This window comes from Myotis nattereri (genome assembly GCF_964212035.1).
Source record: "Myotis nattereri genome assembly, chromosome: 9".
In the NCBI taxonomy this organism is placed as follows: Eukaryota; Metazoa; Chordata; class Mammalia; order Chiroptera; family Vespertilionidae; genus Myotis; species Myotis nattereri.
The window spans coordinates 1,897,055-1,910,408 of record NC_138084.1 but is presented as its reverse complement, the minus strand read 5'-3'; the positions used below and the strand labels follow the sequence as shown (position 1 = coordinate 1,910,408).

The window sequence follows — 13,354 nt, the reverse complement described above, 5'->3', positions numbered from 1 at the left end:
TCCACAGGGCCTTCCTTTCGGCCGTAAGAGTTCCGATGCTTCAGCGAACCCTGCCTTTGAGCCCGTTGCCCTGTAACTCGTTGCGAGTGCCCCAGGCCCCGTGGTCTCCGCGCCGTGGTCCCCACACCCAGGAACCCCTTCAGCGTGAGGAGACCGGCTTGCCGTGGCCTCAACAGTGTGTTTTTGGTGACTAGACGGCACCGGCTGTGCCGCGCCCGCGTGTCAGCTTTCCGCCCGGAGCGCGGCTGGTCTCCGCGTCGTCGCCGCAGCGCTCATTGGGCGTTGGAGCCTTGGGGGTTGTTTTCCAGATGCAAACGTGGGTCCCCTCGCAGCTCAGGGGCTGCCGAGGGCTGGCAGGGGAGCCGTGTCACTGAGGTGGCCCCACAGCCTCCCCAAACCAAGGAGGGTCCCCTGGTCTGGGTCGGGGCGCCGTGGCGATCCAGGTCCCTCCTGCGGATCCGCAGGCACAGCGTCTTCCCCGTGTCTGTGCCTCGCCTGACCTGACCCCTGCCGTGGGGCCAAGCCGTCCTGCCCACCTTCAGGGTCTTGGCTTCGTGCGGGGGGGCAGGGGGGGCGGGGGGAGCTGTCACCATCAGCCACAGCAGACGGGCGGGCGTGTGTGAAGTGTTTCGGTGGAAGCCCGGCTGTCGGGCGGGGTCCCAGGCCGGAGTCAGGCCTCGGGAAGAACAAAGCTTTTCTATCGTCTTGGCCTCCTTGAGTGGTTCTGGGAGAGCAGGGCTGTCCCGGGCCTGGCGGAAGCCTCGTGCCAGCCCCTTGCTGCCCAGACCTTGCCCTGGGTGTGCCGGCCCCTCCTCCCACCAACCGTTCTTTCCTGCTTACACGCGGGGCCTCCTCCTACAGGAAGTCCTCCTGCCCTTCTGGCTCACAGCACCAGAGCCTGCACCTGTGTGCCTATTGGATTAGGAGGGAAACTAACAAGATGCCGCCGACGGGGGTTGTTGAGCCTCAGAAGCTGATTCTCTCCCGGCTCGGAGGTTGGGCGTCCGAGACCTGGTGCTGCTGGGGTGGCCAGCCGTCCTTGGGGCCCCTGGGTGTGGCCGCATGACGCCCATGTCAGCTCCGTGCCCCCGCTGTGCCTCTCGAATCACCGTGTCCTCTGACAGGGCCAGTCCTCGGGTGCAGGGCTCTCACGAAACCCAGGTGGATCCCATTTGATCCGTAACTGATCGCACCTGCAAAGACCCGAGTTCCAAATGCCGTCACGTGCCAGGGGCGGGCTAGGACTGGGACACGTCGTCTTTGGAGCCACCATTTGACCCGCTACTCCTGACAGCTCCCTAGTGGCCTGACAGGGCCTGGTTTGTTCCTCCAAAATGCCGGTACCCTGCCCACCCCGACGCTTAGTAGGTGTGCAATGAGGACTAACTGTGTTCATTCACCGATTCACCGGGCAGCTTAGCCACTGGCCCCAACAGCTTCAGAACGCCAGGCCCCGACCAAACCCCGACCCCGTGCAGCCAGCAGGGGCAGCTGGCCAGGCCACGCTGTGCGGTCCACCCCGCAGTCCCACGTCCAGTGCCGTCTCAGGTCCTTCCGTGTGGGGCAGGACAGACGGAGCCGCCGGTCCTGAGCGCTCCCGGGCCTGGCTTCCCGTGGCTCCGCCAGGCCAGTCCTGCTGCCCAGACAGCTTGTCCCGTGACTGACAGATCCTGACAGCACCTGTCATCGCTGGCACCTGCCACCCTGTCCCCGTCCGGGGCCCTGCGGGGCCGTGAACCTTGGGCCACAGTTCAAAGCCACTGATGCCCAGCCTCCAGGGGTCCCGCGGGGCAGACCCCGGGAGCGTCTGGCTCCGGTGTGTTCCGGGAACCACGGCGTCACGTGGCACACAGTGGGGCTGCTGGGAGGTGAGACATGGGCCCCAGGAGAGTTTCGACATGGACTGTGTCTCCCACAGCAGCCTGGGGCCCGCACCCGGGACACCGCCTGTGGGAGCCCCTCACGGCGGCACTCGGCAGCCACCTGCACCAGAGTCGCCATCACAGCCTCCGGCCGCGGGGGCCATGGGGGAAGCCGCGTCCTCTAAGCTGCACCGTGTGCGGCCCCCACGGGTGCGGGTGGGGGAGGGGGTGCCCACCCCATCACCTCCCACAGCTCCTGCCGGGGGAGCTGGCAAAGGAGGGTGCCTGTGGGTGCCTTACAGTGCCCGTCCCGTTCAGAGCACACAGTTGAAGAGAGCGTGGCTGGGTTACATTCCTTTATTCAGTGGACACGGGTGGCATCCCCCCAAGACGGGAGGTGTGTCGTTTGGGAGGGTCCCGGAGGAACGGGCCTGAGGTTTGCCCCGAGGGGCCCGTTGTGCGTGGGTCAGCGGGCAGAAGGGCTCTCTCAGAGGCGTGGGCAGTGCTCAGAGGGCCCCTCATGGGAGAATGTGTGCCCCTCATCCAGAAGGTTTGGGGTGCAGGGCCCGTGGGTTAGCCAATGCAGGGGGGGCAGGCCGAGGGAGCCTGGCACGTGAGTCGGGGGTGCTGCACAGACCCAGGGGCGCGGAGGGGGGTGAGTTATACGGACGTGTTCGGGGCACTTCAGGGGTGAACGTGAGCCGAGGGGACCCCGCAGGAAGGCAGGGCCATGACCGTGGCCCGTGGTCCATGGCCCCTGGCAGCAAAGCCGTGAGGCGTGGCCACTTGGGGTGGCGGTTTATTTCACTAGGCCGCACCCCCAGGGGCCGGTGGCCTGACTCCTGAGCGCCCACCACGGTCACCAGGAAAGAGTGACAGGACGTGGTCACCCCAGGGGGACTCAGCACGTGCTCCGACAGCGGGGACCCTGAGCGGACCAGGACGGGCGCAGGGACAGGCTTGTCACTGGCCCCGAGGGGTTGGCACCTGCAAACTCCGGCTCTGCTCAGGGTGGTTGCCGCACGGCCCTGGGGTCAGAGCAGGACTGGGGTTTGCGCCGACGCCGTCCCGCGCCCACGGGCAGAACCCCGGCCCCTGCGGTCGGCAGGCGGGGAGCCCAGCAGGCCCTCCGAGCCGGCGGCCTAGGCCGGGGTTGGGCGGCTCGCTGCAGCTGCTCACGCAGAGTGTAGGAGCGGAGGCCGTGGCTGGGTGGCCGGGGCCCTGGAGAGCCCTCCCTGGAGAAGGGGCGGGCGGGCGGGGGGTCTGCACCCGCCCAGCATGGAGTGGGCCAGGGGGCGGGGCCTTCTCTTGAGAAGTTCGGGGGGCAGTTTGTGTGTGCGCCCTGGTGGGAGGCTGTGGAGAGAGGGAGAGGCCTGGTGGAGGCTCCTGCCCTCAGTCCCCGCGGCTCCTGTGGTTCTGGGGTAGCTCCCTGGGGCTCTCTGCAGGGGGGCAGTTCCTGGTGCTGGTTTTGGGGTGGCTCCTGGGGGGGTGGTTTGGGGGGGCTCCCTGGGGGGGTTGGGGTGGCTCCCTGAGGGGGTAGTTTGGGGTGGCTCCAGGGGGGTTGGGGGTGGCTCCCTGGGGGGTTTGGGGGTGGCTCCCTTGAGGGGGTTGGGGGTGGCTCCCTGGGGGGTTTGGGGGTGGCTCCCTGGGGGGGTGGGGGTGGCTCCCTTGAGGGGGTTGGGGGTGGCTCCCTGGGGTGGGTTTGGGGGGCTCCTTGGGGGGGTTGGGGTGGCTCCCTGTGGGGGTTGGGGTGGCTCTCTGGGAGGTTTGGTGGTGGCTCCCTGGGGCTCCGTCCCACTGCACCATCATGGGTATCGACCCATCCGACCACATAGAACCCCGGGAGGCCTGTGGTTTGTGCTCACTGCTCTGTAGCGTGAGGGGAAACTGAGGCTGAGAGAGCCCGTCACTTCCTAAACGCCGCCTGCTGGGCAGCTGGTGACCTGCCCACAGGTGCCCATGGCTCTGGGCTCCGAGTGTCAGACCCCGTCTGGCGGCTGTGGGGGCCGAGCCAGGGGCTCCCAGACACGACCCAGCTCCGGGGTGTTCAGTCCACCCTGGACGGTCTCCCTGGATCACATGGCCTGCCAGGGTCAGGGGTGTGTCCCCTCTGCTGGCCCCCGAGGGCAGGGCCCCTTGTGCAGTCCTCGGATGTGGGGGCGGTGCTCGGAGGTCAGGACACTTGTGCTTCCCCAGCTGTGCCCCCACCTCTCCGCAGCTGCCCCCTCGCCTGTGCCATGGGGAGTTCTCGCTGCTGCCATGGCAGGTCCAAGGGCCTGCCCTTCTCCTGGGGGGACCTGCCCTTCTCCTGGGGGGACCTGCCCTTCTCCTGGGGGAACCTGTCCTTCTCCTGGGGGGACCTGCCCTTCTCCTGGGGGAACCTGTCCTTCTCCTGGGGGGACCTGCCCTTCTCCTGGGGGAACCTGTCCTTCTCCTGGGGGGACCTGCCCTTCTCCTGGGGGAACCTGTCCTTCTCCTGGGGGGACCTGCCCTTCTCCTGGGGGAACCTGTCCTTCTCCTGGGGGGACCTGCCCTTCTCCTGGGGGACCTGCCCTTCTCCTGGGGGGGAGGAGGGGCTGCCAGCGGGTTTGGGCTGCTCCCCCCCCAGGCCTTCCCCCCCACCCCCCCACCCCCCCTCCCCGCCAGTGCACAGAGGCCATGTGCCTCCCCAGGCGGCAGATGGAGGGCGGGCAAAGCTGACCTGCAGTGAGTGGCCTGGGCTGGAGCTCCTCAGCGTGTTGCTCGTTGCACCCCCAGCCACCCCCTTCCAGGCGGGCCTTCTGGTTTCTTCCGTGCCCCCCACGCCCTGCAGCCTTTCTGCGGGGGCTCCCAGATGTCCTTTCTCCTCGCACCCAGTCCTCCCACGCCTGTCCCCCTAGGGCCCTGGAGAAAACTCGGGCCCCTCTACAGCGACCCTGCCCCTGACTTAGGGGCGGGGGGGGGGCGGGGGGGGGCGGGCAGCAGCCCCCAAGGCGGGGGAGGCCGGGGTAGCCACAGTCCTGCCGCCAGCCCGCCCCTTCCTGCCGGTGCGGAGCCTTTGGCAGCGGAATGAAAGTTGCGCCTCTGGGTTTCTCTCCTTTGAAACAAACGCGGTGGCAGGAGGCAGGCGCCGTGGCTTTAGATCGTCAAAGGGGGAGCCCCCTCTCCCCGCCCCCAAACTCATCCTCCCACCGGAGCCCTGTCGTCAGCGCCCGCGTGCGACCGGAGTGACCGCCTCCCGGCCCGCCCGCCGCGCCGCCCCCCGCCCCCCGCCCGCCGCGATGGTGATGGTGACGGTGACGCGGCGGCTGTGGGGGCACCACGCTGCCGCGGACGGAGAGGGAGGGGCGCTGCGTCTCCGGCGCACGCAGGGAGCAGATAGCGTTTGCTTTTCCTCCAGCCCCTTCAAGAACCGGAGAAACTGCTGCCTCATTTCGGCTCCGCTGCTCCCGTTGCCCGCGGGGGGGACGCCGCCTCGGCCCGGGCCCCCGGCGCGGCCGCGCGCTCCTTCCTGCGGCCACTTTCCTCCCCGCTTCCCGGGCCGGAGCCGCCGCTCGCCCGCCCGCCCGCCCGCCGGCCCGGCGCCTCCCCACCATGCGGGCTCCCGCGCCGCCTGCGCCCGGCCCCCCCTCCCCGCCCGCCGGTCCCGGCCGCCTGCGCCCCCGCCGCGCGCCCCCCGCGCCCCGCGCCGCCTAGCTCCCTCCGCGCCGCCCCGCCGGGGGCTCACGGGCTGCGATGATGAGCGTGCCCGGCGGAGCCGCAGCCACGGTGAGGACGGGCCCCGGTAACGGTCGCTGTCCCCGGAATTCTCCCCACAGCGACTGCACCATCGAGGAGAAGGCCGTGGTCCTGCAGAAGAAGGACAATGAGGGCTTCGGCTTCGTCCTGCGCGGGGCGAAAGGTAGGCGCGGGGCTCCTGGCCCGGCCGCATGCACATGTGTGCGCGCGCGTGTGTGTCTGTGTGTGTCTGTGTGTGCACACGCCCGCGTGAAAGACATGCCCCAGCTCCGATGCAGCCTCTTGCTGGGCACTTGGTTGCTAGACAACCGCGGCTTCACCTGCCGCCTCCCTGGGATGCGCGGGCTGCTGAGCAGCGGTTTTGCTCCTGCACCGCGTCCCTGCACCAGCTCTCCCGCTCCCTCCCCCACCCTTTTTAAAACCCCGGGTTTGGTCCGTGTGGGGTGGCTGGGCTCGGCCTCAGGGACCCACAAGGACGGGTGCTCAGGTCCGGGACCAGAGGCTGCCCGCGGGGAGTGAGCTCCGGCCCCAGGTGCGCGGCGCCTGCCCCTCAGGTGACTTTGCTAAGGAAACGGGGCAGCATGGTCCCTTGGCCGTGGCCCGAGCCGGCGGCGCGCACGTCCTGGGGCCTGGGGCGGGGGATGCCGGGGGTGCGTTCCACGTGGAGCCCCCACCGCCAGCCCTTGACGTGGGGGCTTCCCTTCTGAGAGAAAACAAAATGGCATCGCCTCCCCACGGAGGAGACAGCTGGCCGCGGGCGAGCATGTGGAGGTTCCTCCCCGCCCCTCCTTCCCGCGGCCCCACCTGCCGGGGCTCAGGCTGCCCTGCCGGCGTCTGTCCTGAGAGAGAGAAAGGACAACCGGCCCCACATGTGTGTCCACCACGGTGTGTGTGGTCGCCCCTCCCCTCCCCCACAAGGGCCATCTCCATCGTCCCACCCGCACCTCTGGCCACTCAGGACAACCCAGGAGAGGCCATCGCTTGCCCTGGGACTTCCCTGGGCAGCTGCGTGGGGCCCCGAAGCCAGGTGCCGGGGCCGGGGGGGTGGGAGGGGAGAGACAGGCTGGAGCAGGTTTCGCACCCCCCGCCCCCGGGTCAGCGCCGGTTCCGATGGAGCTCCAGGGCGAGTCCCGGCCGCCGCGGTCTCCGCAGACGCAGCCCCGGCAGGTGGCTCGCTGTGCTGCTTCTGTAGCTCCGTGTGGTTATGGGGGAGCTTTTCCATTTTTAGAACCGAAAGTGTTTAGTCACCGATGCTTTTAAAGAAAATGACAGGCGCGCACATACAGACGCGCACAGTGGAGCTGCCCAGTCCGTGCTCTTAGCAGAGAGGCCCCGGGGTGTGGCGGGGGCCCCAGAGGGCACGCGCCTCACGGCTCCAGTTGCTGCTGGCCTGGGACGGTGAAGGTCAAGCCCTTCCCAGGGGGTTGGTGGCCTGGACCAACTACTTCCAACAGGGGACACGGTCTCCCTCTCAGGGCCCTGTGGGGGTGAGGCTGCCACCTTGGACACGTCCGTTTGGTTGTAATGAGCTCTCCGTCCTTGCCTTCCCAGCGGATACGCCCATTGAGGAGTTCACGCCGACGCCGGCATTCCCGGCCCTGCAGTACCTGGAGTCCGTGGACGAAGGCGGGGTGGCCTGGCAGGCCGGACTGAGGACGGGGGACTTCCTGATCGAGGTAGGGGCGCGGGTGTTTGTATCTTTCTGCCGGGGAGAGCGCCGACTCTCTGATGCTTGGGGTCCGTGGTCTGGACCGCGTGGCCATTGGGCCCGTGGGCGGTGCTCGCGGAGGCTGGCGTGGACGCATGCTCAGTTGTCGCCACCCGCCGTGGATTCCGTGTCCTGTAGACGTGTGTGTGTGTGTGTGTGTGTGTGTGTGTGTCTGGGTTGTCTTTGAGGCCGTGGCTGTGACGCTCTGGCGGGTGGAAGTGCGTGTGGAACTTGGCCACTGGTCTTGACGTGGCGGGAGAGAAGCGTGCCCGCCCTCATGTCAGCGCCACGTGTGGAGCTCCAGGCCAGTTCGCTGGGACCGTCGGATTGGACACCACGAGGGCAGGTGGGACGGGCAGGGTCGTGGCTCTGGCTGGCGTGAGGCCTGTGGCTGATGTGTAAGTTGCAGGAACTGGCCTGTCGATGGAGGGGGCCTTCAGAGACCGAGGAACGTGGGCACGAGGGGCGTCTGAGGCCGATGGCACTGAAAGGAAGCCAGCTCGGACGCGTTGCGATCCGCCTTGCCTGGCAGTAGGAGGGGGCGTGCTCTTAAAGACCCAGGTGCCCGTTCCTGCAGCCTCCACCAGGCGCCCTGGTCGCCCGCACTTCCGAGCTCCGGGCCCTTGTGCGGGTCGAGGTGTTACTGTCCATCTTGTTGTGCAAGCGGCTGTTACTCTGTGGAGCCAGGAAGAAAACGGGCGTGTGTTGTCCTCGGGAAAAGTACTTCAGGCGGTTGGGGCAGCGCCCGTGGCCCTCGTCCGAGTTCTCGTGTCTTGGAGAAGCATTTCTCACGCTAACCCTGAGCCCTGTCTCATCCATGTTGGAAACCCATGTGCAGGTGGAGGGGAGGGGTGTGGTGTCCAGCCGGCCACGTGGGGGTCCTGCCATCGGGCCGGCAGGACACTTGTCCGTTCTGAGGAGGCGGCGGCCCAGGCCATGGCGACGGTCACTGAAGTCCTTGCTCTGGGTCCCGCCCGTGCTTCCCAGGTGGAGAAGTCCCCTTGCTCCGGGGTCTGTCGGCCTCGTACGGTTTGCTGATTTGAATAGCTAGTGAGGGCCGCTGATGTACGCACGGCCCCTGGCGTGGGCTCCTCGGATTGTTTCCTTAATAAACCAGTCCACGGAGAAACGCAGGACGGCCGCAGCGAGCCCGGGCCACCCCTTGCCCGGGGGAGCAGAGCTGCCTGGGGTTGGCGGCCGGGCCGTGGTGCGCCTGGGCTGGGCAGAGAAGGCACGCCGCCCCGTCGGGTGGAAGCCCCGTGGAAACGGGGGCATAGGAGTTCCTGTAGCCCCGGCGGTGTGGCTCGGTTGGTTGGAGCATGGTCCCATGCACCGACGGTCGCAGGTTCCATCCCAGGTCGGGCGGGTACGTGAGGCAACCGATGATGTTCCCTCTCCCGCTCCCTTCCTCCCTCTCTGAAGTCCATGGAAACAGACCCGCAGGCGAGGATAAAAAAGAAGAGTTTACACTTCGCCAAACTCCTCCTCTGGCAGCTTGTCACTCTGCTCTGCTCAGCGACCTGCCACTGGAAGAGGTTTTATACGGTGGGACCCTCTGAAGTCCAGGGTTCAGGAGTGCCCGGCCCTCGGGTGCATGGGGGCTCTGCTGGCGTTATGATGTCACAGGGCATGAGGGTGGGCCCGCCACAGCCAGGGCCCTGCCCCGCTGGAGCCCAGCTCCCTGCCCTTCATGTCCAAGGCCACCTGGTCGGCTCAGAATTTCCTTCAGGGGCTGGAATGGAAAAGCCGAGACGCTCCGTGGGCTGTTTTCCCAGCTGCCAGCTTCCCCCGCTGGAATGTTAGAATCGCTCCCGGCCTCAGAGCTGCCTTTCCCAGCAGACGGCATCTTATGGTTTTAGTGAAAAGCTTCAACCTTGTAGGCGTTGTTTTCAATGGACTCACGTGTCTCAGCTTTCGCAAGAAGCCACCCCTGGAGTTGAGGGGCTTCTGAGCTTTTGCCCGAGTGCGGGGTTCCAGGTGCGGGTTCCCAGGTGCGGGGTCCCAGGTGTGGGGTCCCAGGTGTGGTCCCAGCTGCGGGGTCCCAGCTGCGGGGTCCCAGGTGTGGGGTCCCAGGTGTGGTCCAAGGTGCGGGGTCCCAGGTGTGGTCCCAGGTGCGGGTTCTCAGGTGTGAAGTCCCAGGTGCAGGGTCCAGGTGCGGGGTCCCAGGTGTGGTCCCAGGTGCGGGTTCTCAGGTGTGAAGTCCCAGGTGCAGGGTCCAGGTGCGGGGTCCCAGGTGTGGTCCCAGGTGCGGGTTCTCAGGTGTGAAGTCCCAGGTGCGGGGTCCCAGGTGTGGTCCCAGCTGCGGGGTCCCAGCTGCGGGTTCTCAGGTGTGAAGTCCCAGGTGCAGGGTCCAGGTGCGGGGTCCCAGGTGCAGGCCATTGTCCTCGTCCCACCACGTCACCCCGGCGAGCCGCCTTTCTGTCTGCTCTTGGAAAGGAACTCAGTGTGTCCAGTGTGTCCTTTCTCCTTAAAACGCTGCTGGATTAGACGTGGGGACGAGGGGCCCCTTGGCGGTGCCTGTTGCCTCTTCTCAGCCCTCAGCACCCACAGGAGGCCTCTTCCCTCTCGGCTTGGTCAGGAGGCCGGGCCCGTCCTGTGTGGCCACGGCCTTGCCCCGCGGCCCCCGTGCGAGCGCTCCTCGGTGCCGACCCTCTGGCTGCGTCTCCTGCCTGGGCGTCTGGGAGGCGTGTGTTCTTTCGTCCTTGGCATCGTTTCTTTGTCGACCGACCCTCACCCGCTGCCAAGGAGCAAAAGCTGTGAGCAAAGCTTTTGCCACCTTCCCCTCGGGAATTCTGAGGAGGGTGATTGTCTTCCGGAAGGTGGACAGGACGTGGGTGCCCATGGAGGGTCCCGGGAACGAGGCAGCCCCACAGATCATGACTGTTCAGTGTCCCAGCTCCATGTGCCCGAGTCCCTGGAGGGCTGATGACACGCGAGTGTCCCGAGAGCTTTAGGGGTGGTGGGAGCCCCGCGCCTGGAGGGACATGCGGGAGAGAGAGCTGGCCCCGGACAGTGACAGCCCAGGGGGAACGGCGGTGCCAGTGTCTCCCGCAGGTGAGATGGGGGGCGGGGGCGGGGGTGGGGGCTGCACCAGCGAGGCCTGCAGGGGTCTCCCCTCTGGTTGCAGCAGAGCCAGCTCCGGCGTGAGGGGCAGAGCTTGGCCCCGGCCCTCTCTTCCTTTGAGATTCTCTTGTTAAATCTCCTGACCCCCCAGCCGGGGGCAAGGTCACTGGTGAGTCAGGGGAGGGCATGCGGCTCGGGGTGACAGCTTTGCATGGAGTAATTAGGGGGACGGGGAGGTCGAGAGGTCGTCTTGACGTCTCCTGGGAACTCAGCGAACCAACGGTCCATCGACCGGTCGGCGACACGTGGCTGGCCTCAGAGCCACCGCCGCCAGCCCGCACCTGCAGGTGGGCGCCATGCGCCGGAGCGTGGGTAGCGGTGTTTGTAGAACCCCTTGGGGCACGGCCAGGCACTCCGCTGGGCAGGCGGGCTGGCGGCGGGCTGGCCCGGTCCTGTTGGCTCTGGAGCCCCGTAGGTGGCCCTCCGACTGAGGGTGGAAGCAGGTGCCGCCTTAGCCTCCGGTCTTCCTTCCGTGAGCTGCCCAGTGGGAAGGAAGCTGTGTTCCTTGCATTCCTCTCGAAGTGAGGAGTTGATTGGACCCGTGTCCTCCGCGACCGGCCCCAGGCGGGCGTGCCAGCACCCGTCCTCGTCCCCACTGTGTGGAGAGGAAGCTGGGCCGGGCAGGCCAAGGCCGGGTCACGCCGCAGGCGGTCCGGCTCGGCTCCACGGCCCCGACGCGCGCGTGAGGCTTTCCCGTGCTGGGTGCGGAAACGGGCAACGCGTGAGAACAAAAACAGACGCAAGGCGCCGGGTTAATTTTCGAATTAGCAGATGCTTTTTATGCCGGCCCCGCCGCTGGTGACAGCGCTCACGCGTTGCTGTGTGGAAGCGTAAACTGCCATACACATGGCAGACGTCAGCGTGACCGCGTGTGACACGCACCGTGACGCTGACCCAGGAGCGGTGCATCCCAGAGCCCTTCCTGGGAAATGATCTGAAACACGGGGAGCTCAGTGTCGCCCACACCAGGGGGCGGGGCCGGCAGCAGGGGAGGGTTAACGGGCATCGTGCACCTGCTTGTGGACCCAAACGAAACCGTTAAACATTGTGCATGTGCCCGGCAGGTGTGGCTCAGTGGTTGAGCATCGACCTATGAACCAGGAGGTCACGGTTTGATTCCGGTCAGGGCACTTGCCTGGGTTTCGGGCTCATCCCCAGTGTGGGGCGTGCAGGAGGCAGCCGATCCATGATTCTCTCTCATCATTGATGTTTCTCTCCCTCTCCCTTCCTCTCTGAAATCAATAAAATATATATACATGTATATATATATTTTTAAATTGTGCATGCAAGCCCTGGCCAGTGTGCTCAGTGATTAGAGTGTCGGCCTGCACACTGAGGGGCTGCGGGTTCGATTCCTGGACCCGGTCAGGGTGCGTGTGGGAGGCAACTAATTGGTCTCTCTTCCTCTCTCTCTCTCTCTCTTTCCCTCCCCCTCTCTTCCACTCTCTTCCACTCTCTCTAAAAAAAAAAATAAATCAATGGGAAACATTCTGGGGTGAGGATTTACAAGAAAGAAACATGCCTGTGAGGAGTTCTCAGCACCCACAGAAATGGGGACTTCATTCGAGGGGAGAAGGACGGGGTCACAGTGACCTGCACGACACATTCAGTGTCCCCGCACCCCTCCGACAGGCGCGGGAAAGCGTGGAGGAAGTGCTAGCCCCGTGGGGACAGCTCCGGCGCCATCACGGCTTTCGTTACGTTTGCTGCTTCTCGGTTCTCTCGGGGACAGTGTTAATTTCTTGGCAGGTATGAATTTGATAGGAAATTAGTCCTTAGGAGGAGGCTGCCTCCCGCGGTGCCCGGTGCCGAGCCTCCGTGGCCAGGGCGTGGCTGTTTGCACGGAGCTCGCGGCGTGCGCTCCGTGCTGGGGCCATCGCTCACCCGCGGCTGCGGGGCCCGGCTGCTCCGGCGCTGATTGCTCTCTGAGCCCTGAAGCCGCCAAGGCCGTTGCTGTGTAATTTCCCTGAGTAGGTTTCCCTGGCGGTGAACGTGGGCGCCACCATCCTTCATCCTCCCAGTGACGCGCCAGTTTGCTAATCACTTTACCTCCTGTTCCATCCGAGCTCCAGAGACGGCCGGGACCTGTGTGACGTCCCGATAGGCACGGAGGGAGGCCATGAAGAGGGATGCCCTGCTGTTTCCCACAGACAATGTTCAGACAACTTATTAAATGTTTCTTAGACGGGAGCTGGGAAAAGGGCTTGAGAAACGGCTGAACACTAGGGCACATTTCCCTGGAACCTGACATTGAGCCCTAGCTCTAGCCCTAAACCTAACCCATAACCCTAACTAGAGACCTAGCCCCAGCCCTAAACCTAACCCTTACCCTAGCTCTAGCCCTAACCATAGCCCTGGCTCTAGGCCTAACCCTAACCCTAGCCCTAATCCTAGCCCCAGCCCTAACCCTAACACTAACCCTATGAACAGCTGTTACAACTGGTGGGGGGCGGTCTGCTTCCCCAGCATCAGAGTGAAATCCGCACAGAGGAGAGGAGCTCCAGTCATTCCTGCGTCTCCTGTGCCTGTTATGAACCCACATGTGCTTCCTGGGCTCATGTCCCTGTCAGCAAACTGGGCGGTTGTGAGAATAAGCCACCAAGATGAATCCTGTGACACGCAAGCTCTGGGCCCAGCTGTTAGCCTTGGTCTTTTTGTTTTCAATGTATTTTCATTGATTTCAGAGAAGGGAAGGTGGAAGGAGAGTGAGAAACATCATCCGGGCGTGTGCCCTGACCGGGAATCGAACCGTGACCTCCCTGGTTCCTAGGTTGATGCTCAACCACTGAGTCCTGCCGGCCAGGCCAGCCTTGGTCGTCAGAGAAGACCAAGCACCAAGCGGCCAGCGGTGCTGGACACAGAGTTGGCGTTCCATTAGTATTTGTCTTTGATCATCATCTTGTTCTTCATCATCATGAATGATACCTGACTCCGAAGAGGGAGC

The 13,354-nt window shown here is 65.6% G+C and overlaps 1 protein-coding gene across 2 annotated transcripts in view; it reads left to right on the top strand.

Annotated features, from left to right (window-relative positions):
* SHANK2 (SH3 and multiple ankyrin repeat domains 2) overlaps positions 1-13,354 on the top strand; it is a gene marked incomplete at its 5' end in the record, with an annotated part of 177,482 nt that overhangs the window by 97,211 nt on the left and 66,917 nt on the right. For both annotated transcript variants that reach the window (XM_081099535.1, XM_081099536.1), the window contains 2 exons: positions 5,660-5,742; positions 7,131-7,255. In XM_081099535.1, the coding sequence (XP_080955661.1) occupies positions 5,660-5,742; positions 7,131-7,255 (208 nt within the window). The remainder of the gene's footprint in view (positions 1-5,659; positions 5,743-7,130; positions 7,256-13,354) is intronic.